At 41.6% G+C, this 23,693-nt stretch overlaps 1 protein-coding gene across 3 annotated transcripts in view; it reads right to left on the bottom strand.

The window, feature by feature from the left end:
• The window catches only part of LOC105030883 (calcium-binding protein 8), a 75,157-nt gene extending 51,907 nt beyond the window's left edge, over positions 1 to 23,250 (bottom strand). The window contains exons 1-2 of one of the 3 annotated variants that reach the window (XM_013132298.4): positions 22,528 to 23,250; positions 17,000 to 17,124 (exon numbers count right to left, since the gene is read on the bottom strand). In XM_013132298.4, the coding sequence (XP_012987752.1) occupies positions 17,000 to 17,117 (118 nt within the window). In that variant the 5' untranslated portion in view covers positions 17,118 to 17,124; positions 22,528 to 23,250. Of the gene's footprint in view, positions 1 to 16,999; positions 17,125 to 17,962; positions 18,041 to 21,079; positions 21,638 to 22,527 lie in introns of those variants that run through there. The other 2 variants (XM_020047908.3, XM_020047909.3) reach the window with 2 other exon arrangements.
• Between the last annotated feature and the right edge of the window lie 443 nt (positions 23,251 to 23,693).

Here is a 23,693-nt window from a genome sequence, read left to right as displayed (position 1 = left end):
TGAAAAACCACACTCCCAGACATGTTCATTGTTTTAATAGCTACCATGTTTTTTGACCAAGTTGTCTGGTTTATTTTGCATTGAGAGAGCTTGTGACCAATTTGCATTGCATTTAATCAGAGGTTGTGGCCATTGGACCTATACTACCATGTAAAGTTTGGACACAGTGAGCCATTTTATCTCAAGGCAATTCACAACTATTTCAGCAGTGAATTGCTGAAACCCTAAAAAAGCAGTTATCAAACATGCTCACAGGACTGGCTAGTCCTAGAATTGCTGCATCTTATTCAGTGTTACGTAATGACTACTCTGGCGCCTAAAAGTCAGTTCAAATGTCTAAGAAATAATTTTTCCAGTGTTTGAAATTGTGTCCATGTGTTTCCTGTCTGTTTTTATTGTCGTAATACTGAGCTTGACTGAAAAAAAGAGGCCTGGATCTCAGTTTGAATCTTCTTTAGAAACAACATTAAATAAAAAATGAAAACTTAACCTAACCTTAACACCAAATCTTGTGGGATACAATTGTCATGTTTTACTGTCATCTTGAGGACTTTGTGCAGATCCTCACACCAGAATATCACATACCCTCTCACACACATGCTCAAACAGGCACAGACATGCACACACACACACACACACACACACACACACACGTACGAGCACACACACACAGGCACTCACACGCACTTGCACAAACCCACAAGTCAGGTCATTACATAACAACTGGCTTTATTCATTAGATCTCCATTTCCCCCTCTGTTCCTCTCGCTGTCCCTAATCATAGAAAGCAGGAAGAACAGAAGAAAAGAACCAGAGCTGCCATATTTGCCCTACAGCTCCGTTCTTACATTCAGCGCACAGTCAACATCAGTCGATCAGACATGATACAACTATAAGCCTTATATTGCCTTTGTGTTTAACTCCCAGAGCACGATTCTCTTTTCCATCTCCCTATTCCTCGCTTCTTCAGATCCCCTCTACTTCTCATTGGACTCCCCTGTCTGTTTTCACTGGTGACATCTCTCTAAGCTCCTCTCTAGTTGTACGTACTCCCTCCCTCTCGCCCTCTCATTCTCTCTCTCTGATGTGGTTTATTTCAGTCACTTCCCATTTTTAACCAACCCCAGGGGGGAGTCCTACCCCTTTTAGAAGGAAGACTTTTACACACAACACCTACAGACTTGTCTCTGTTAAAAAAACATCTATTTATGTCCCCTTCATCATTTTAGATACACAGAAGATGACTGACTGACTATTTATTTGGATGCCATGGCAACAGCTAGTTTTCCTGGGGTCTGACACTTATCGAAAAATACGTTATGTGCAGACAAAACTTTACAATTGAATTTCATATAATGAAAAAATGTATTTGCCCTATTTAAAAACCTGGACTATAAAGTACCTTTTGACTATATACTCTTTAATTTAGTGACTTACAGTAGTGAGGGCATTTATATTTTTACAGCAAATCCAAACAAATCTATGCCATTAAAGTATAGATTGTCAGCTGTTTTTGAGGCTGGTTAGTGGTTTGCACCTTGCAGTGTAGCCCATGTAGTTCTGTATGTGAAGTCTTCTGCGGATGGTCGTGCCTGACACATACACGCCTACCTCCTAGAGTGTTCCGGATCTATTCAACAGTTGTAGGTTGTTTCTCCCTTATGGTGGCCATTCTTCAGTCATCCATAGTAGATGTCTACTTTTGCCTACCAGGCCATTTGCGTTTGCTTAGCCCACCAGTGCTTTTCTTCCTTTTAATGATGTTCAAAATGTGTTCTGATTCAGAAATGTTTCTACCTTTAATAATGGCTTTCTTGATTTTCATTGACAGCTATTTGCTCCCATTGTTGACAGACACCAATTATAGACTTCAAGGACTCCAAGACCTAAGACTCATCATTGATTTAACACACCAGACTAACCAGAAACCCATGTAAAGCCAACGTGCCAAATTGCCAATACTATTGGTGCCCGGAAATAGGGGGACAATGGCCCTCATTCATGAAACCTTCTCAGATTCAAGTACCATCATATTCAAGTGTGATTTACAGAACTGTTGCATCTCTTTGAAATGAGCACAGATTGATCACAGATTGATAAATCGCATAAAGCCATGAACGCGAGAATGTGCTGCACCTGTCCTTATTTACATATGACACACCCATACTTTATGACAAAGATAATATTGATGAATACCAACTCTGTCGGTGAAATGATTGTACGAAAATGTTATGGTCAAATTTGATCGTACTCACGTTTCATTAATGAGGGCCAAAGTGTTGTAAATTCTAAATGGTAAAATCAATATGTACAAAAAGTTAACCTAAGAAACATTGTTTCATTTCAAAACCAAACAATTGGATTGCAAAACCAAATAAATAAAACTTATAAAACTCACTAGATGCTATGAGAGTATCTTTTACTTATTGTGTTGCTGTATGATGAAGCACCGTACAGTAAGTTTAGTGGCATTTGCTTGTACAGACAACATTTTTCTATACACTTCAGGATTCACTCAGCACATATTAAACATAGCTTTCTCCATCAGTTTACCAAGAGCAAACCGTTTTAAGTAATGAAATTACTTTAGCTTCATAGCACACACTCATTTTTATACCTGGTGGACATTTCTGATAGACAACAATCGTTTTTTCCACATTTCTCATAGGAATTGCCTAGATGTATGCAGCAGTTAACAGTTCAAATCTTATACATTCATCACAGTTAATCCACGTTTTACCAGTGAAATAGCAATTAAAATTATTGCTAAAAATTATGCATTTCAATGACTAATGGATATTAATGGTGTTTTCTATATGCATTTCACTTAGAAAATAACAAACCATTACAAATCTAACTTGGTTTAAAAAAAACTCTTTCAAATATGCTTAGTGCTACTGATATGGTTTAAGAATATGGTTCATCCAGGTTGGTAAAAATGGGATATCTGAAAGCTACCCAATGCTCTCACAGACTTGTGACAGAGGGGATCTTGGAGTAAACAGCATCATTTTTATTAAATCTGCTCTCTGGTCACATGACAATCCATCTGAATGGTCTTTTTAGCTAGTCCCACCTTGCTAATTGTAATATTTCTGAGACAGAATGAGGTCCCTTTTTTGTTGTTTTTTAATGAGTGGGGTAAACGTGTTGCCTAGACATAGCAGCAGTTTCTCCTCCCACTGTGAACGCAATTCTCCAGACAAACTGAAACGCTTTAGACAGGAGACCACAGGTGACAGTCATTGACTAACTACTGGCAGTCAGTTCACAAATAAATAAAACACAAATAGGATGCTATAGGACGCTATAAACTGGCAATGCAATAAGCTTTTTGTTCAGTGGACAGATGGTGGTATACCAGTCAATATTCAAATCACACAACACATCCAAAATTGGGTCTATGTTATAACAGACACATTTTCTGAAATTAAGATCAATATATTGAACATCAGCACTAAGAGATCTGTATCAGCTGCCTACTAATATAGGATTAAAATGGGGTAATTGTACACTCAGATCCTTTTATTCACTTCCTTATCTGAATGTCTCACACATGAACTGCAACTACATTATCACGTCTATTAATGTAGTTTTTAATCAGATTTTATCTACATTCAGATGTATGCATCCTTAAGGAGTCCTACTGTGTACTGAACATCAATAAAGAAACTTAGCACAAATGCTCACACACAGACACACAACAACAATTTTTTTTATTGCAGCAGAAAGGATATTTCATGAGGCTTATTGTATTCTTCAAAATGCATTCATATTCAACCGGTAATTAAAATACCTTTCTTTGGTAAGTTTCAAGTTGTTGTTGTTGTACTGTATATTTGTGTGTGTGGGAGGGGGGAATTGCTGATCCAAAGTCATACTGCCATCATTGTTCAAGTGAGGGTGTATAACCAACCAGCCAGGCCATCTTGAGAAACGCGGTGTTGCCATTATTTTGTACTTAAGGTGGTCGTGGTAGACTTGGTGCCCTTGAAGCACTTGGCTCTCCTGGGAATCTCCTCCTTGCCCTTGTATCTGAGCAGCTTCGCCACCATCGATCTTGGCCATCCGCCATCGGCCAAGAACACTCCGTTCCTGTGTGCCCTCTCCATCTCAATTACTTAAGGGTCTAGCTACAGATTGTCTGCCAGTAGTTTATTTGGTAGTTTAATCCACATGTTTCGGATACAACATAATTGGTTCCTATGTCTGACTGACTGACAATATGTCCGACTGACTGGTTGACTGATTGTGACTGTGTGTGTGACTAATTGACTACCTCATCAACTGTATGACTGTCTGTCCATTTGTATGACTGGTTGATTGACTTACAAGTTTTTGGTTTCATTCATTTTTTTGGATCTCCTTAAGCCTTGCTGCAGCTACTCCTTTATGGGTTCCTCAGAAAACACAGAAATAGTAGAGTTTTGAATAAAAAAATACAAGAAATGTGTAAAGATTATGTCTGTATATATTAAATTGTATGAATGTATTTTCCCTTCACAGTCCTCACCGTGTCATGGGATGTTGTTTAATTTGTCTTTTAAATGCAATTTTGATGTTTGCTTGAGTTATTAAGGGTGTTTCATGTCATCTCTGTGGGTTGCCGTGATTTTCTTTTTTAGAATAGTTGACTGACAGACTGATTGTTTGGCCAAATGTCCGACCGACCACTTGCAAAGGCTTGTGGGTTATAACAGGGGACACTAAAAGCATTATAGCATCCTATTCCCTTATAGGCAATGACCAGTCCTTGGTGCTAATGCACCACATAAGATTACAAGTAGTACAACACACCTGTCAATCATCTGTCAGTTATCTGTCATTCAACTGTCAATCAACTGACACATTGTAAATCGCAGGACAATGTGTGTCTGACCCAACCCATGTCTCTCTGATTCTATCTGTGTCATACAAATAAGTCCACATCTTGGACAACACAAGCCCGCTGGCATCGTGGGTAGGAACCCCCTCTCTGCTAGCGTCTCTCAGTCTCCCACCTCCACATTTCCTGCTGTAAAATTACACAAATTCGCCTCTCCTTTGTCAACCTTTCCAATAGAGAATGTACTTTCTTTTTAACTTGTTCTAAAAAGGAGGGAAATGTGTCTCTTTAATTCAACTTGTTTAATATATTAAAAGGAAGTACTCAACATGTACTCAACATGTGTAATAGATTAGGAATAGACCTGTCTGAGATATGAGGGCGGCGTCCCAAATCCCACCCTATTTCGCAGTTGATCCTACTTTTATACCATGTGGTGAAAGTTAGGGCCCAATGCAGGGAAGAGGGAGCAGATTGAGGCGCACCGTACCTCTTTAATATGCTGAGGAGTAGGTCCCTTATTCAGATTAGCTGTCGGATGTCTCTGGTATAGTGGATCAGGTGAGTTAAGTGCTCTGAATCCTAAAGTGCTATGTAAATCTATGCTATGTAAATCATCCCATTATTTACTGTAAGAAAAAGAGGTTTTTGGAGGATCCTTTGTTGAGTGTCTGTGTGGGGTAGGGATGGAGGTCAAGGGGTGCTCAATTTATCAGCACATATACTAAAATTGGATCGAAACTGTTAGGGAATCCCTAATTGTTCCTAGGAGGAATGTTTTACAAGGATTTGTAAAAAAAAAACATTAATATTCTTCAGATACAACCATTAAAGGGACTATATGATGTATTATCAAAATATAATTTAATCCTTGCTGATATTTTGAAAATGTATTCTACACCTTTTTGGACTACTCCCTGAAAAAGGAATCCCTAACCTTATCTTTTTTTTTGAATGTACAGTACCAGACCAACAGTGTCCCATTTTAGTTCATGTGAACTCCATGAGATATTCTCTGATTGACAAAACCTTTCTCTATCAATTTTTCTCTCTTGGTGTGTTATCTCTCTCTCCCTACTCATCTTCCTTCTACTCATCTTCCTTCTCTCTCCCTCCTCCTCTTCCTCTCCCTCCTCCCTTCTCTCTCCCTCCTCCCATCTCTCTCCCACCTCCCTTCTCTCTCCCTCCTCCCCTTCTCTCTCCCTCCTCCCCTTCTCTCTCCCTCCTCCCTTCTCTCTCCCTCCTCCCCTTTTCTCTCCCTCCTCCCTTCTCTCTCCCTCCTCCCCTTCTCTCTCCCTCCTCCCCTTCACTCTCCCTCCTCCCCTTCTCTCTCCCTCCTCCCCTACCTCTCCCTTCTCCCCTTCTCTCTCCCTCCTCCCCTACCTCTCCCTTCTCCCCTTCTCTCTCCCTCCTCCCCTACCTCTCCCTCCTCCCCTTCTCTCTCCCCCCTCCTCTTCCTCTCCCTGCACCACCGATGACTCCACTGCCTGTCTTTACACTGTCAGTTCTCAGTGTTTCAGTTAAGTCATATCGCCCATCTAATACCAGCAGTTCCATTCTCTATCCGTGTCTCTCTCTCAGTATCTCTCCCTCTGTATATCTCTCTCCCACCTCTCTCTCTCGCTCTCTCCTACTCTTTCTTTGTCTATCTTTCTCTTCAAACAGAATGAGTGGGATATACTGAGCGGCTTTCTCTCCTGTGTAACAAAGTGATTTATCAGCATGGCAGCAGCAGAGAAAAGCGACCTCATCTGCTGTTTCTGAGCGAGACGCCTCACATGTATTACTGCTGTATACATGCATTAAGACAAGTATGCGTGCTTGTGTCTGTGAGTGAGCTAGCGTCTGCGTGCACATGCATTCACACGAGTATGTGAGTAAGTGTCTGTGTGGGCGTGAGTGTGTGTTTGAGAGTGCGTACGTGGGAGTGCATGCATGTGTGTAAGAGACAGTGTGCTGTGTGGCTCATCCTGTGATAAACCTTTTATCTTCATTAAAAGTGCTGTACATCCATCATCCTTCAGTGAGAAAACAACAAGTGATTGATGGCAGCAAACCCAGTCTAAAGTTACATAACTGTTATATCACCATCACTAGGGTGAAACACATTATCCCTCACAGGCAGGCGAGGGGAATACAGCCTTATGAATCCTTTTGATGGGGCGGGATTATCAGCATCTCCAACACCCAATGGGATCACTTTGTTCACCAGATCAAGGGATCCCAACAATTTATGTGGTGTGATTGGCAGGACGATGAAGACTGAGAGGCTAGAATCCAAGTAATTAGTTCCTTAACAGATCAGAACGCCCAGTGCAGGTTGTATCTGTTCTGTACAGTCAATTAAACGCTGTATTATTAAGCTGGTTAAGTTTCACATGTTGAGCGTTATTCCAATTGCTACGTTTACATCAAATAATTAAGAGACTTAAAGGGGAATTTCACAATAGCTCACATACTTAATATATTTATTACTTATTTCAGCAATTATATATTTATGTGATAAAAATATTTAACATCTCAACACAATTAGATAATAAAATTGTGGCAGAATCAACCTCCTCTGCAATCATCTCTTCCTAAAATACTACGTTATATACACTCACCTAAAGGATTATTAGGAACACCTGTTCAATTTCTCATTAATGCAATTATCTAATCAACCAATCACATGGCAGTTGCTTCAATGCATTTAGGGGTGTGGTCCTGGTCAAGACAATCTCCTGAACTCCAAACTGAATGTCAGAATGGGAAAGAAAGGTGATTTAAGCAATTTTGAGCGTGGCATGGTTGTTGGTGCCAGACGGGCTGGTCTGAGTATTTCACAATCTGCTCAGTAACTGGGATTTTCACGCACAACCATTTCTAGGATTTACAAAGAATGGTGTGAAAAGGGAAAAACATCCAGAATGCGGCAGTCCTGTGGGCGAAAATGCCTGGTTGATGCTAGAGGTCAGAGGAGAATGGGCCGACTGATTCAAGCCGATAGAAGAGCAACTTTGACTGAAATAGCAGAAGACCCCACCGGGTACCACTCATCTCCACTACAAATAGGAAAAAGAGGCTACAATTTGCATGAGCTCACCAAAATTGGACAGTTGAAGACTGGAAGAATGTTGCCTGGTCTGATGAGTCTCGATTTATGTTGAGACATTCAGATGGTAGAGTCAGAATTTGGCGTAAACAGAATGAGAACATGGATCCATCATGCCTTGTTACCACTGTGCAGGCTGCTGGTGTAATGGTGTGGGGGATGTTTTCTTGGCACACTTTAGGCCCCTTAGTGCCAATTGGGCATCGTTTAAATGCCACGGCCTACCTGAGCATTGTTTCTGACCATGTCCATCCCTTTATGACCACCATGTACCCATCCTCTGATGGCTACTTCCAGCAGGATAATGCACCATGTCACAAAGCTCGAATCATTTCAAATTGGTTTCTTGAACATGACAATGAGTTCACTGTACTGAAATGCCCCCCACAGTCACCAGATCTAACCCCAATAGAGCATCTTTGGGATGTGGTGGAACGGGAGCTTCATGCCCTGGATGTGCATCCCACAAATCTCCATCAACTGCAAGATGCTATCCTATCAATATGGGCCAACATTTCTAAAGAATGCTTTCAGCACCTTGTTGAATCAATGCCACGTAGAATTAAGGCAGTTCTGAAGGCGAAAGGGAGTCAAACACAGTATTAGTATGGTGTTCCTAATACTCCTTTAGGTGAGTGTAAGTTCCAAGTATTCATAGCGAACGCAGAATGTTGACCAGAGAATACGATAGTAATCCTTTTTAGAAGAAAAAACCCTTTTTAAAACAATATTTGTTTTAAAAAACCAATGTTGATCACTCCAGTGTGGTGTTCTGCGCCTGGCTGTAGTAATTTTCAGAAAGTGGTCTGTCGCATTTCATTTGTAAGAACACAACATGTACTTACAAATGAATGTCTTCAACATGCGTATACCGTGCCAACGCGTTAAACACGTATGTACCATGCCAACAAACAAAAACATTAACACACATTTACCAGTCGAAATAACTATTCCAAATAATAATTTCCTTTGAAAAGCAAATTCAAGCTATTTCCCTGTTTCATTGGCCTAGTGGATTACATACAGGCACTGATGTTTCGTACATGCCAAGTAGGTTATACAGTACTGAGCCAAAGTCTTAGGCTACATTACATTATTTAAAGACATTTATCTGGGCAATAAGTGCGTAATTTCTCAATAAAAATAAACATTGGGTCCAGTGGTTTGGACCAGTGCCTGAGACACACAAGCACTGCAGCGTGAGTTTGAATCTGATCCACTGCTCTTTCAGCAAAACTTCTCCCTGTATCATTGCACACTTTCTTTTACACAAAACTGTACCTTTGTGGCTAGCTTGTTACATTTGGTTAAAACACAAACGTTAACACGTCTAGCAGTAGAAATAACTACAATTATTTCCTTCTGACATTCATGCTCTTTCAGCAATTGCCAAGCAGATTTCAGTCTGTATGTACTGTAACTAGTCTTTTAGCATTGATGTTTTGTACATGCTGAGTAGCCTGTATCTTGGTAGTTATCTTGCTACAGTTGGCAATAACTGAAACATTAACACACATTTACTTGTAGAACTTTTTCAATGTAAATTTCAACAAGCCAGTTCTGTTTTTGTTCTGCTTGGGTTTTGCCTTTCCTTTTGAATATAGCCTGTTCTGTTCATTTTTCCCCCTTTGTTCTTGTACGTAGACCTGTCTTTGTTCTGATCGCTTTCACCTGTATCTTGTTTGCCCCTTCATTGTGTCCCTATTTAAGTTCCTCCTGGCCTAGTGTGATTTGTCAGTCATTGTTGGATGTTACTGTCATTGTGTTTGGAGCTTTATGTCACTTTCAGTCATTGGAATAAATAAAGAGACTTTTGTTTCTACACCACTGTGTCTGTGTCCTGAAACGCAACCTCCTGAAATTGTGACACAAGCGAAATCATGCTTCCTCAACTTTTCACTAAACTGGGCATTAGTTATATGAATGACACCACTGTTTTTAAACTAAATGTGCACAAACTAGCCAGAATCACTTATAACTAATTTCGAACTAATTTAATCCAGGCAGGCAATCCTGAAATCAAGCAAAGGTAATTGTTGTAGTAAACTTGCAGTATAAACGTGACCATATTTACAGTGGGTATAGAAAAGAATCACCCCCTTTTAAAATAATCACATTTTGTTGCTTTGCAGCCTGAAATGAAAACAGACAAAAACATTTTTTGTTTTATTCAGCTGTATTTACAACTTATAACATCCAAGTGAAATATATATAATACCAACTTGTCAGAAAAAAATTACATTAAATTTAAAAAACAGAATCACTGAGTTGGAAAAATAATCACCCCCCTCCTAAAAATGACTTTTTAACCCAACCAGGTGTAGTTAATCAATAGCTTCTCAATAGCACACAAAGCCAATTGACTTTCAACTGTGATCAGCTGTGGTCAGTTGGATTAGCTCAGCATGAAACAAGCTTTTCCTGAAGCATTTCAGTCCTTGGTAGGGCAACTGAAGAAAACAATCAACTATGGGTGGCAAGGCATTGTCAAAGATTCCATCCATCCATCTTCTTCCGCTTATCCGGGGCCGGGTCGCAGGGGCAGCAGTCTAAGCAGGGATGCCCAGACTTCCCTCTCCCCAGACACTTCCTCTAGCTCTTCCGGGGGGACACCGAGGCGTTCCCAGGCCAGCCGGGAGACATAGTCCCTCCAGCGTGTCCTAGGTCTTCCCCGGGGTCTCCTCCCGGTGGGACGGGACCGGAACACCTTCCCAGGAAGGCGTTCCGGAGGCATCCGAAAAAGATGCCCAAGCCACCTCAGCTGACCCCTCTTGATGTGGAGGAGCAGTGGCTCTACTCTGAGCTCCTCCCGGGTGACCGAGCTTCTCACCCTATCTCTAAGGGATCGCCCGGCCACCCTGCGGAGAAAACTCATTTCGGCCGCCTGTATCCGGGATCTTGTCCTTTCGGTCATGACCCAAAGCTCATGACCATAGGTGAGAGTAGGAACGTAGATTGACTGGTAAATCGAGAGCTTCGCCTTGCGGCTCAGCTCTTTCTTCACCACGACAGACCGATACATCGACTGCATTACTGCAGAAGCTGCACCGATCCGTCTGTCAATCTCCCGTTCCATCCTTCCCTCACTCGTGAACAAGACCCCTAGATACTTAAACTCCTCCACTTGAGGCAGGCACTCTCCACCAACCTGAAGTGGGCAAGCCACCCTTTTCTGACTGAGGACCATGGCCTCGGATTTGGAGGTACTGATTTTCATCCCCACCGCTTCACACTCGGCTGCAAACCGTCCCAGCGCATGCTGAAGGTCCTGGTTAGAAGGGGCCAACACGACAACATCATCTGCAAAGAGCAGAGACGAAATCGTGTGGTCCCCAAACCTGACACCCTCCGGCCCCTGGCTGCGCCTAGAAATTCTGTCCATAAAAATTACGAACAGAACCGGTGACAAACACCGGGAGGGTTGCAAGAAAAAAGCCACTCCTCAAGAAAGGCCACATGCAGTCACGACTGAGCTTTGCCAAAATGCACCTTTAAGATTCTAAGGCCACCTGGAAAAAGGTGTTATGGTCAGATTAAATAAAATTATTTGGCCTCAACGCCAAACGATATGTCTGGCAAAAATCCAATACAGCTCACCATCCAAATAACACCATTCCTACAGTAAAGCATGGAGGTGCTAATATCATGTTATGGGGTTGTTTCTCTGCAGCAGGGACTGGAGCACTTGTCAGGATAGAAAGGAAAATGGATGGGGCAAAATACTGTCAAATTCTTGAGGAAAATCTGCTGTTCTCTGCCAGAAAGTTGTCAATGGGAAGAAGATTTACCTTCCAACATGACAATGACCCAAAGCACACAGCAAAACTGACCACACTGTGGTTGAAGGAGAAAAAGGTGAATGTCCTTGCATGGCCTATTCAGAGCCCGGACTTAAACCCCATTGAAAATCTGTGGAATGACTTGAAGACAGCAGTCCACAAATGGTCAACATCAAATTGAACTGAACTTGAGCATTTCTGCAAAGAAGAGTGGTCAAATATTGCAACGTCTAGATGTGCAAAGTTAGTAGAGACATATCCCAACAGACTAAAGGCTGTAATTAAAGCAAAAGATGGTTCAAATACTGACACAAGGGGGTGATCCTTTTTCTAACTCAGTGATTGTTTTTTTATGTTGGTGTTATATCTTTCACTTGGATGTTATAAGTTGCATTGAGTAAATAAAGCTGAATGAAACAAAAACTGTGTCTGTCTTCATTTCAGGCTGCAAAGCAACAAAATGTGATTGTTTTAAAGGGGGGTGATTCTTTTCTATACCCACTGTAAATAGTTATTTTGTTTTACATAATCATTGCTGACCATAGATTTCACTAGATCCTGTAGCTTTTGAAACTACAGAACCCAAAATGAACAGTACTCCAGGATATCGTACTGAGAAAGCTCCAGTGTCAGTTTTCCACATTAACATTGGCCCGCTGCCCGGGGCCAGTAAGACCTAACATCGGGCAAGAAGACAAAGGCTGGCACTGATGTTCAATTTCCCCATTTAAATTCATAGTATCTTCCCACTTCGATTCAGGACTTTTCCCGAAAGACATCCAGGTAACAATTTATTGTGAGAGTCCCAAAGGTACTGACTATCTGTAACATCTTAACTAATTATTTACTAACCCAAATCCTTATCTATATACTATCCCAAAACTTTATTCTATCCCTAACCTTAACCCTAAACCTAATTCTAAACTCCAACCAGCAAGCAGCTGTTTATCAACCGATAATTTGTTGAAAGTTGATTTTACTGTCTATAGAAAATCTACAGATCGTAATTGGGACTCTCAAAATAAAGTGTAACATCCAATTGCTCTATCAACCAAAGACAACCACAACTACACATGCGATTTGTATAATATGGAGGCTCTGCAAAATAAAAGAAAACATGATCAAAATAAGATTCCATAAATGTTTCTGATCAAGCTAGTCCTACATGATCTGATGTAATGGAATGTGTTGTTTAGCAAGCAAATCCCATTCTCACACTCCTCCAGGCCAATAATGTGTGAAACAAATCCCACTGACCAGGAAATCTCTCAAAACCGATACAAACCACCAAAGGATCCCCCAGGGTGAATTGGTCCTTTAAAGGCAAGATCATTTACCTAAGCTAATCAAGGGAAACTGTAATATTGTGTACACACACACACAACACACAAACACTAGTAGGGCACAGTCACCACCCACCTGAAATTGCATCTTGTTGACATCAAATTTGCTGTATTTCAGAAGTGGATAATCTATCAGACAATTTAAATGCAGATTGAAGTCCATATGAAAACAACCCACATTTATTAATTCAAAGCACCTTTCCTCCTGGACTTTACAACTTAATTAAACGCAATGACACATCAAAAATTAAAAGTTATAATTTTGCCATAAACAATGTTATTATCACATTATGGCCAATTATTTTGCCATGAACAATATTAATATCACATCATGGCCAATTATTTTGCCATGAACAATATTAATATCACATCATGTCCAATTATTTTGCCATGAACAATATTAATATCACATCATGGCCAATTATTTTGCTTTTCTTCTTTTTCACTCTTCCCACCTCGATTTACGCTCCCACCTGCCTGTTGCGCTTCTTCTTCCCCCTCGGTGAGGTACAGAATATCATTTTAACAAATGATATTCGATGGCTCGTCTGTTTTGACCAATCATAGTTCATAGTGCATTCTAGAGCAGGACCCAAATATAGTATTGTACGAGGCAAAGCAAATTTATTTTGCCAAGCTCATTATTTTGCCATGATAAGTATGAATATCTCATCATAGCCTGTCAATCTGCCGATGATTCATTTATGTTGTGTTGTTTTGTTTACCCTGTTATTACCCTTTTGTTATTCAAAGCACAAAATTACCTTCACATTATAATTTGGAAAATGATTTGCACTTAATTTTCTACATGATTGTTTCCCGCTGAGTTGACAAGTGGTACCCTGCTTACTGTATCATAGAAAAACACATCCATATTTTTGTCATATATATTTATTAATATACAACTATACGATATAGCTAATAATCAAATGAATTAGACACATTCCAAACAATTCTCTATACCAATGTGAAGTTTGAAAGTAACACTCAGCTTGACTTTTATACATGAGGATGTGCACAATAAGATCACTAAAATGGACCATTTACAATAACCTCTGACAACTGACCAATGTCTGTGCCAGGTGGAGCTATACTTAGTGTAGATGGGGTAGCAATCTACACTAATGTCTGTGCCCTCTGGAGAGAGAAGTGAAGGCAGGTCAGCCTAGTGTCTAGGCTAGATAGCATAGGCATGGACCCAGTTATAGTAATTGCTCTTTGGGGTTTTAGATTCCGTCAGAAGCCATATACAATGCAACGCAAACCAGATGCCACACCATACATAATGAAGGTGCTTTGGAGGTTTCCCTGCCTGTGACGGAAAAGGTGAGGAGGGATTTAAAGCATTGCCAAGACAGAGCAGCCTACTGCTCGGTGGTGGTCATTGTAACCTAAGAAAGACAGCACGGTTGGCATCTGTGAAGATCTGACCCCGCTTAATGAGTTGTGTGCAGGGAGAAATTCAATCTTCTGACAGCAGAGCAAATACTGGGAGCGTTGGCAGGGGCACAGCTGTTGACCAAGCTTGGTGCTAACATGGGATTTTCGCAAGTTCTACTGACAAAAGAGTCAGCGCTCTACGCTATATTTCTCATTTGATTTACAAGGTGCTTTACAAAATGTTTACGTTTGTGATCCTCTGCCCCAGAACATTTCCATGACCTGATGACACTGAGTAATCTGCCATTTTGATGATGTACTGGTCTTGCGGAGAAATCTAGGTGTGTGTAAGGCAAGAGTAGACAAAGTTCTGAAGAATGGCAGCCCTAATGCTGAACATAGAGACATTTGGAAAAAGGAAGATGACCTTGCTCTGTTACATTATCACGCAGGCTAGACAAAATGAGATACAAGGTATCAACATTTGAGTCCAGAATTCCTGGGGAAGTAGCAGTCGGAAGTCCTCAACACAATGTACGATCTCACAATGTACGATCTCACAATGTACGATCTCACAATGTACGATCTCACAATGTACGATCTCACAATGTACGATCTCACAATGTACGATCTCACAATGTACGATCTCACAATGTACTATCCCAACAGTGATCTCTGCAGATAAATCGTTCCTCAGGGAAGGGGGTTGATGCTACTAAAACAGATGGATGTGTGTTTAACAGTGCTGTATGTGTCCAAATCCGTGACAGTGCTCGGCGCAAGTGTGAAAAAGAGACGTTAGCATGGACTTGGACCTCATCACACAACAAAACTTTGACTTGGAAACAGACTAAGAGCCACCTGTGAGCAGATTACACCTCAATACACTTCCACAGAAAACTCAGAGCTTGATAATGGGGTTGATGAGGGATATTTACTCCATCAGTCATGTTTCTGGGGGAAGAGCCTGACCACCGCAAAAACTGTTTGGAACAGTGGGAGCAGATCTGGCGAAGAAGTGATGGAGGAAACGAACATCGACATCAGACATGTCGACGCAATACCGGAAAACTTACCAACGACTAATCACAATCTGAGGGAGCTCAGAGAGCAGCTAAGTGCTGACATCGCAAGCCTTGAAACACTGTATAGAAGGATGGCCGGACCATAGCAGATGGGACCGGACGCTAAGGACCAACTGGACTGGAGAGAGCTTTGTTGACTGTGCATGTGCTACTGGGCACTAGGCTAGAGAGAAGCAGACAACATAGCAGTTAGAGCATCTGAACCAGTGACTAAAATGTTGCTAGATCGAATCAAGTATGTGAGATAGTTCAGCTCATCCTATAAAGCTCTGCAGATTTTATCGTTCATTTGAAATCCATGTTTGCCAGCCAGTCGCAGCATGGTAGATCCTAGTCACTGATAAATGTGAAGCAATGGTCCAGGACAGACCTGCAAGCTTTCACAACTGACTATGGTCATGAGCATTTGACAAGAGGCCCTTGTTTTCCCCAGACCAATTCGGAATCTAAACAAACAAATCAAGAACCTATAAATGTGGTTTAAAAACACTGCAATTGAATATCTGAAGTCCCACAAAAATGCCTGTTGACTCATTTTATGTAATGGTTTATGTGCTATTATAAACTGGATCATTCAAATCACATTTTACTGCTCTAATGACATCTTGGGGATTTGTGGTTTATGCGTCTTGCCTATATACAATGCTTAGTCATGGTATATTGGCCATATACCACACCCCCATGTGCAAATTAGTCAATGTTTTATGGATTTTATAAAATATTACAAACTAATCCATTCTGCAGCAGTTATATTTATCACACTGGCATTTTAGAATTGTAATCAATTCTGACAACGGTTGCAACAAACACACACAGGTTATCTTTTATTGGGACCAGAAAATCTCATAAGCCCTAACCCTTACTTTAACCTCAACCTCAACTTAAACTTAAACTCAAAAACTCAAAATATAACCCAAATGCCCAACCTTAAATCTTATCACTAATGCCTCTAAATCTGAAGATAACACAGTTCAAACATTTATCTCAATTGTGTGTTTTACTTTTAACCTATCTCCTAATACAGAAATAACATGATTCCTGAAGTAGGAACCAACTAGAAGACCTTTTGGTCCCCTCATGTATAACAAAACTAGAATCACCCATATACCTTCATGAACATTCACCCCAAAATCCAAACCCTAAATTCTATCACAACCCTAAGCCTAATCCCCAGCTACGAACCCTTTACATTACGCTAACATCAATTGTAACTATTAAGCTAAACCGAAAATAACCCTTTATCTCATGAGGGAACATCCCACAAGGTAGATTTTTTTCAGCAGGTATTCTAACACACACACATGTTTACTTCACTATCTAAATGGGGACAAGTTGATTGCCCTTAAAAAATATTCTTAATTCTTACCCTAACACCAATACTAGCTTATTTTGCCCTGAACTTAACATTCACCACACTATTTTGTTTTCCAAATGGGGCCTGAAAAATCTCCCGATCAGTCAAGTTTCTCTAAGTCAGAAACATCCAAACTGACCTCCAAGCTCCTCAGTGGAGATGCTGGTGAGTTGGAAGGCCTCACTCCCCTCAGACAGCGTTCGGCTCAGGAGACTTCCAGTGTAGAGCAGAGTAGACCTGACGTGGTGGAACGGCATCTTCTCTCTGCAGAACGCACACACACACACACACATAGTTTGGTGAATATAGAGATTCTCTCTCCTGGCTCCCAAGTCTCCCTCTGTCCTGTTTTTCCACTCCCTATCACAACTTCCCCACCCCCACCCACAACTGGACCAGAGAGATAACAACCTGACTGAAGTTCTGTCACTCTCCATCACTTTATCCTGCAGCCTTGTCAGTCCCTCTCTCTCTCTCCCTCTCTCTCTTTTCCATCCACCTCGCTCCACATCAGCTCTTCCTTCCCTAATGTTCTTGAACCTTCCTGACAATGTGCCTGACTGCTATCTGTCCCTGTCCATTTACACATACACTGAGTGACCCCACCATTTTACAATTTAGTCATTTAGCAGACACTCTCATCCAGAACGACTTAGAGTATCGAGCGCATACATATTCATACTGGTCTCCTGTGGGAACTAAGCCCTGCAACCGGGGCACAGCAAGGACCACGCTCTCTACCGACTGAGTCACATGGGACCCCCACAATCTGACTGACAGTAGGGGCCAAGATCTGGGGAATGTTTTGGCCACAGCCTCAGATAAATCAATATTTACATCTGTACAGCGTCAGATATCGATCAATCAGAGAGAGCTCAGGAGGACCTGGGATAGGAAAAATGAAACAGTTCTACTTGACACCAACACACTTGTATGAATGTGTCGAAGAGGACAAATATGAGCACACGATATTCAACTTCTGAACCAGAATGGAAACACATTTTTTACATATTTGTGATGTCCGTGTAGCTTTTTGATGTGTGTTTTTAAGAATAAGAAACTCATAAATAAATAAATCTGGACATACAGATATACTTTATACCTGCGAAATTGTGATAAAAACGTCCACAAACAACTTTCCTCTCTGTGTTCCCACTCCTGACTCTTTCCGTTTCCAAACCAGTTACTCCCAGCTTCTTCTCTCTTTTCTGCTCCCACCTCTACTGCGTTGTGGTTGGACATGACCAAACCAATCAGAATCGATTCTGCCCTCAGGAGGTTTTTCAATAACTAAAACCACTATGAACTGTGTAATGAGAGAGTGAGCGAGTGACAGGGAGAGAGTGAGAGACCACCCGAGCCAAAAAATAAAAATAGGCTGTAAGAGCAGTGGTGCTGTGTATTTAAAAGTGCTGTTATAAAAGTGATATATACAGGACAAAGAGTCCGGTAGTTATTAGACAGGACATAGCATGTAGTCCTAGACAAAGCAACAAAGAGCAAAGGGAGGGGAACCCCAGTGGTTTCTGTAGACTGGTCTGTTGCACACAAATCCACAGAGGTGTCTCAAATGTTTCTGTCCATTACATGGAGAGGCAGGACAGGAGGAGGGCAGCTGTCGTCTGCTGGGAGACAGAGAGACCAAGGACAGAGTCTACCTGTCTTCTCCCCTCCTCTTCTCTTCTCCCCTCCTCTTCACTTCTCCCCTCCTCTTTGTTCTTGGCCAAGTTGTTTCTGATCCTGCCTCTCCGGTCCACTTCCTGGGTCCCTCAGGTCACCACAGAAACATGGACCAGTATTAGATTGTTGTGCTTTCCACCAAGTAGCCACTGTGACTACAACCCACGATGCACTGCACTACAAAGTCCTATCAGGAACCGTAACCCTTATGTACATCATATAATATTGTCTCTCTTTTTCTCGTTCTCTATCCTCTCACTCCATTTCTCTCTCACGTCTCTGCTTAGATCAATACATATGCTAAAATAAACCCTGAATCGGAATGAGCCGGGCCTGGGAAAAGAAAAGAAGGAAACATACAAAATGTTGGGTTTTTTGGATCTGCATGTCGTCATAGAGACTGTGAGATGTAAGGTGACAGGTGAACATTGTAAGAAAAAAACCTCTGTGAGTTCTGATTCAAACTGTCAACGAAGGTTTAGAACATGGGCAGAGAATGACAGCAAGGGTTAGTATCTGTCTACTTGTGCGCGTGTGTGTGTGTGTGTGTGTGTGTGTTTGTGTGTGTTTGTGTTTGTGTGTGTGTATTTGTGTGTGTGTGTTTGCTGCAGAGCTCCCAAAGGATGTAGAGAAGGAAACACACATGAGTTAGGTGAGGAAAAAGGAAAAGAGAGAAACAGCAAGAGAGAGTCAAAGACAGGTATGGTAGAGAGACAGAGGGGGGAGGGAGAACGAGAGTTAGAGAGAGAGAGAGGAGAAGGGTGAGAAAGCAGAGAGCAAGAGAATAAAAAAGCATGGTGGAGGAAGAGAGAGACAGACGTGTTGCTCACACAGCAGTTGTTCCCTGTGGTCAAAGATGCATTAGTGGTGAGGAAAAGGTCAGGGTCAGCCTAATATTTATTGCATACCATCAGACACATGCACGAGCAAACACACACACACACACACACATACATAACAAGTAACGTGCTTGTTTTCAGTGATCCATCTATACACACTATAACATGCAACCTGCAGGCGGTTCAGGTCTTTTCATTCTGGGCATATTTATTTTTACAATAGTTTATATAACATTGTCCTCTGAATGTGATAATTTCTGATATTATCCTTTCTGTTAAATTGGTGGAGTGTTTAGGCCTGCCTCCCTCAGCACAGAAGATAAGGCTGTTTATATAGATTAGGGTGTCAATATTTATGCTTCATTGTGTCTTGCCAATATATAACTCTTCTTTTTTATTTATTTTTATTGATTGTAATATAATCATCAGTATGTCCTTTAGCCTAAACCTGTTTTATAATCAGTCATGGGTATACAGTATATGTTTTGTGTGGACATCAGGAAAAGTAGCTGCTGCATGTTCAATAGCTACAGTAATGGAGATCCTACTGAACTAAATAAATGCAGCCCTCTACCTGAATGTGAGTGCAAACGGGCCTCACCACCCCGCCCTGCATGTCCCCTCACTGTCTCTCTGTTCAGTGCTATCCATACCACAGGGCCAATAAAATCACTGTCCAGTGTTTATAGATTTATATTAAACTTGACCTATAATTACATACAGTATTTTTTTTAACATTTTATTTAATTTCTTTGTGCTGTAGTGCAGATATATATTGGTCATTAAAAATATTAATGTTAAATTAATGTTAAGTAGTGCAGTGACTGGTAAGGTCATCCTTCTCAGGGGTATTACTACTAATCCATTGCGTCTTTATTGATGGTCTGTTTGAAATACAAGTTTGAGGTGTGGGTTCTTTTCTTTTCCCTGATATGTGCTTTGGTGGTTGTCATTAATTTGTCTTGGTTAATACAGTTCATATATATATATATAATCAAATAACATTTGTGCAATGTAGCTGGACTGACAATATCACATTGAGCTGCCTTAACAGGATCCTTTGACAACTCAATCTGTTATTTCAAAAATGTTACAAAATGCATTGTATCTTACAGCTTAACTAAAGGTATTGACCTCTGTGACACTACAATATTGCACTTCTCAGATACAACAGTAGTACATCCAGCTGGCTTCACAGGCCTGAGTCATAAAACTGAAGTGACTGTCAGCCACTGCAGTAGTTCTCAAACCTCCTGGGGACCAACAGACATGGATTTAAATATATACTGCAGGGAAAGACAACCTGATTCAACTTACTATTAAGCTACTTGATGTGTAAGTTCATCTACAACAACATAGTGGACATGTCTGTGGGTCCAGGGGAGAGGTTTGTGAAGCGGTCCAGTGCAGTGGAAGACATGGATGATGTGTTTTTTTTAAAGACAGTCAGCAGAATGACACTCACTTGTTCACTTGAACAGGGTCCAAGACAATTACATTTCTCTTGTTAAAACATATTTATTAATTAAGAATAATAGGCTACTCTGTCAATTTCCAGACATAGGCTATAAGTCAATCTTTCACTAGCCGTGGCGATTAAGTCAAATGTAAGATGAAAGTCACCTTGCACAGTGACAGGACTGGTAGCAAATTGCTTCATATACCACCAGTAAATAACCCCGTGAGTTAGTGTCTCTTACCCCCACGGACTGCATTCAACGGTCACCGGCACTTCAACCGAAGCAATAGCTAAGCTGTCAATCCCGTGGTGGTCACCCTCTGCGCGCGTGTCCTCTTCTACCAACTCCAGGCGAGGTGAACCGGCGATGTACACCGGGCGCAGTGGTAACTCCACAAGCCCGAATCTCTCCCGCCCCATCATCATGATCAAGCTGATATGTGCCACCCCGCGGGCATGCGACTGAGCTGGAAAACGTCGGTTCCGATCTCCGACAGCCGGCTTCAAGCAGGGGCCGGTTTTAGTGTCCTTGGTCTTGACAGTGTGGTTTGAAAAGACTAAGGCAGGCAAATAAGGAACTCGGGGACAGAGAGACATGGACTTGTCTGTTTGTCCTACATTACATCATTACAGTGGGCCTACTGCCCAAACAAGAAAACACGTCGACTGTCGGAGGATTGCCTATAGCAACGGTGCCTTGCGCCAGCCCGCCAAGGCGCACCAGGAGAAAGAATGTACTTGCTTCATGCGTTACCGTGGTTCTGTCAGACACTCACACACAAAACGCACACGTACTTATGCGCACACATACTCTCTTTCCATTATCACCCTCACACCACCGCGCCCTCGGCCCCAGCTTTTGTGTCCCCGGGGAGTGTTGAACGTGCGCGTGACAGGTGACAGATATGGGCATGAGGGTATAACAACCGGATACTTCAATATCCAACTTTCTGTCTGTCCGTCTGTCTGCCATAGGAGTTAACACAAATGCGCGCTATCTCTCAGAGAGGCAGAGACAAGAGAGAACGGACTGAGCGCTAAGACAAAATACTGTAGATAACACATAATGCCTGTTTCGAGGACAAAAATAAACATAGACACTGATTTTTTTTTTAAATCCAGGACTAGTCTTTATCTGAGACGGTGAAACCAGTTGCACTTTGTCTTTTCCTGAAAGTGGACAAATTCAAATGCTCCACGAATAGGCTACAAAGCAAAGCATGCCATTAATTAAAGCAATAATTTCTCTTGCTCTCTCTGTCTCAAGTCTCTTTGGCGCGCACGCGCGCGACCACACACACACACACAAATAACCTATCCTGCAGGCAATTTAATTAATTTTCCGAGTCTAAAACAAATCAGGCCTAATAATGACTCCACTTAAATGTATGCCACAGCTAAATATACGAACACACACAGAATCACAACATTATATTATCGGAAAGTACTCTGCGGGTGAAAACTGGCGATCTCTTTAATGTCCCCTGTGCAACAATTACAACAGGTGCAGCCAGCTGGCGGCTGGTCCCAGTCCAAGCCCAGCAGAGTGACCGCGCGTGAGTCACCCAAACGGTCACTCCGTTATCCGCGGCACACATTCAAATCCATAACTAATGGGCGGCGATTGCCAGAGCCAACATCACAGAACAAATATTCAAAACGGAACGTAATGGTGGGTTAAGTGCCTACCTGTTTGAACGGTAATCCGGTCAACCAAGATTCAATCTGTCCTTATTTGTCTTGGAAGGGTCGATCACTTGGACGCAACGAGGAATCTCTTTACGCTTATTTAAAAAGCATGGAATAATCTTCAAATCTAAATGTTCACTCTTCGAGATTTTTATGCATAGGAAACGTCACCGATCCCATCCTCCCATGAGAGTTTCAATGCCTTTTTAAAAACCCATACAATCCTATACGGCAGCCGCAGACTTCTCGACAGGTCCACATACGTATATATTATTTTCTCCCATCGGCTTAGCTGTAGCTTCTTTGAATTGGCTCACTTATCCGTCTATATTTTTCAAATACCATCAGAGATCTCAGGGAGTTTGGGTAGTGATAAGCGGGGTTTAATCTTCTGAGCCTCCACCCAATGATTCACTCCGGCGGCAGACGGACAGACCTCGTTGCGCAAACCACGGGTCTGGAGCGCCGGTGATATCAGTCCGGTCTGTCTTCATAAATCTTGCAGATCAAATGTTTCTCAAATCACAAATACGAATTAACGTGGGATGATGTCTGTTTAAAAACATTACCAAAATCGATAAAACAGCAAGACATTCAAAGGGGATCTCCCTTTGAGCTCGATCCATTAATTTTCTCCCGGTGACAGCGTTAACCCATTTATTGGTGAGGATCAGGTGAAGCAGGGGCGTCGCGGCACTGATATGAGGTGTAGGTGAGCCTGTGATGTTGATCCGTTCAATGGGTGCTGTCTTTCCACGCGCACGGGGTTTTATAGGCTAACAGATGTGTGTGTGTGTGTGTGTGTGTGTGGGTTTATGTGTGTGACCAAACAATAATCAGAATATAGGCTATAGTGTTTCACTCAATCAATACTGAGCAGCCACATAAATGCACCAATTTATGAGCAGGACTGTTGTAAAATTATTTTTCATCTGTAATAGTTTTAGAAAAGATATATCGATCTCCAATAGTGCAAAAAAAAACGGTACTATCAATCCCTTCAGCTCATAAATTATACTATCACTATGTCAATAAGGAATGCAGTGTAACCTACCTAGCTCTAGAGATGCAGTGCTAATCCATAGGGCACTGGTCAAAAGTTCTGCACTTCCATTTGGGAATCCGCACTACAGTATAACATTTTGTAGACTGTGCATCAAATCCTG

The sequence above is a fragment of the Esox lucius genome, chromosome 7 (assembly GCF_011004845.1).
Source record: "Esox lucius isolate fEsoLuc1 chromosome 7, fEsoLuc1.pri, whole genome shotgun sequence".
In the NCBI taxonomy this organism is placed as follows: domain Eukaryota; kingdom Metazoa; phylum Chordata; class Actinopteri; order Esociformes; family Esocidae; genus Esox; species Esox lucius.
This window is presented reverse-complemented; position numbering and strand designations above follow the sequence as displayed.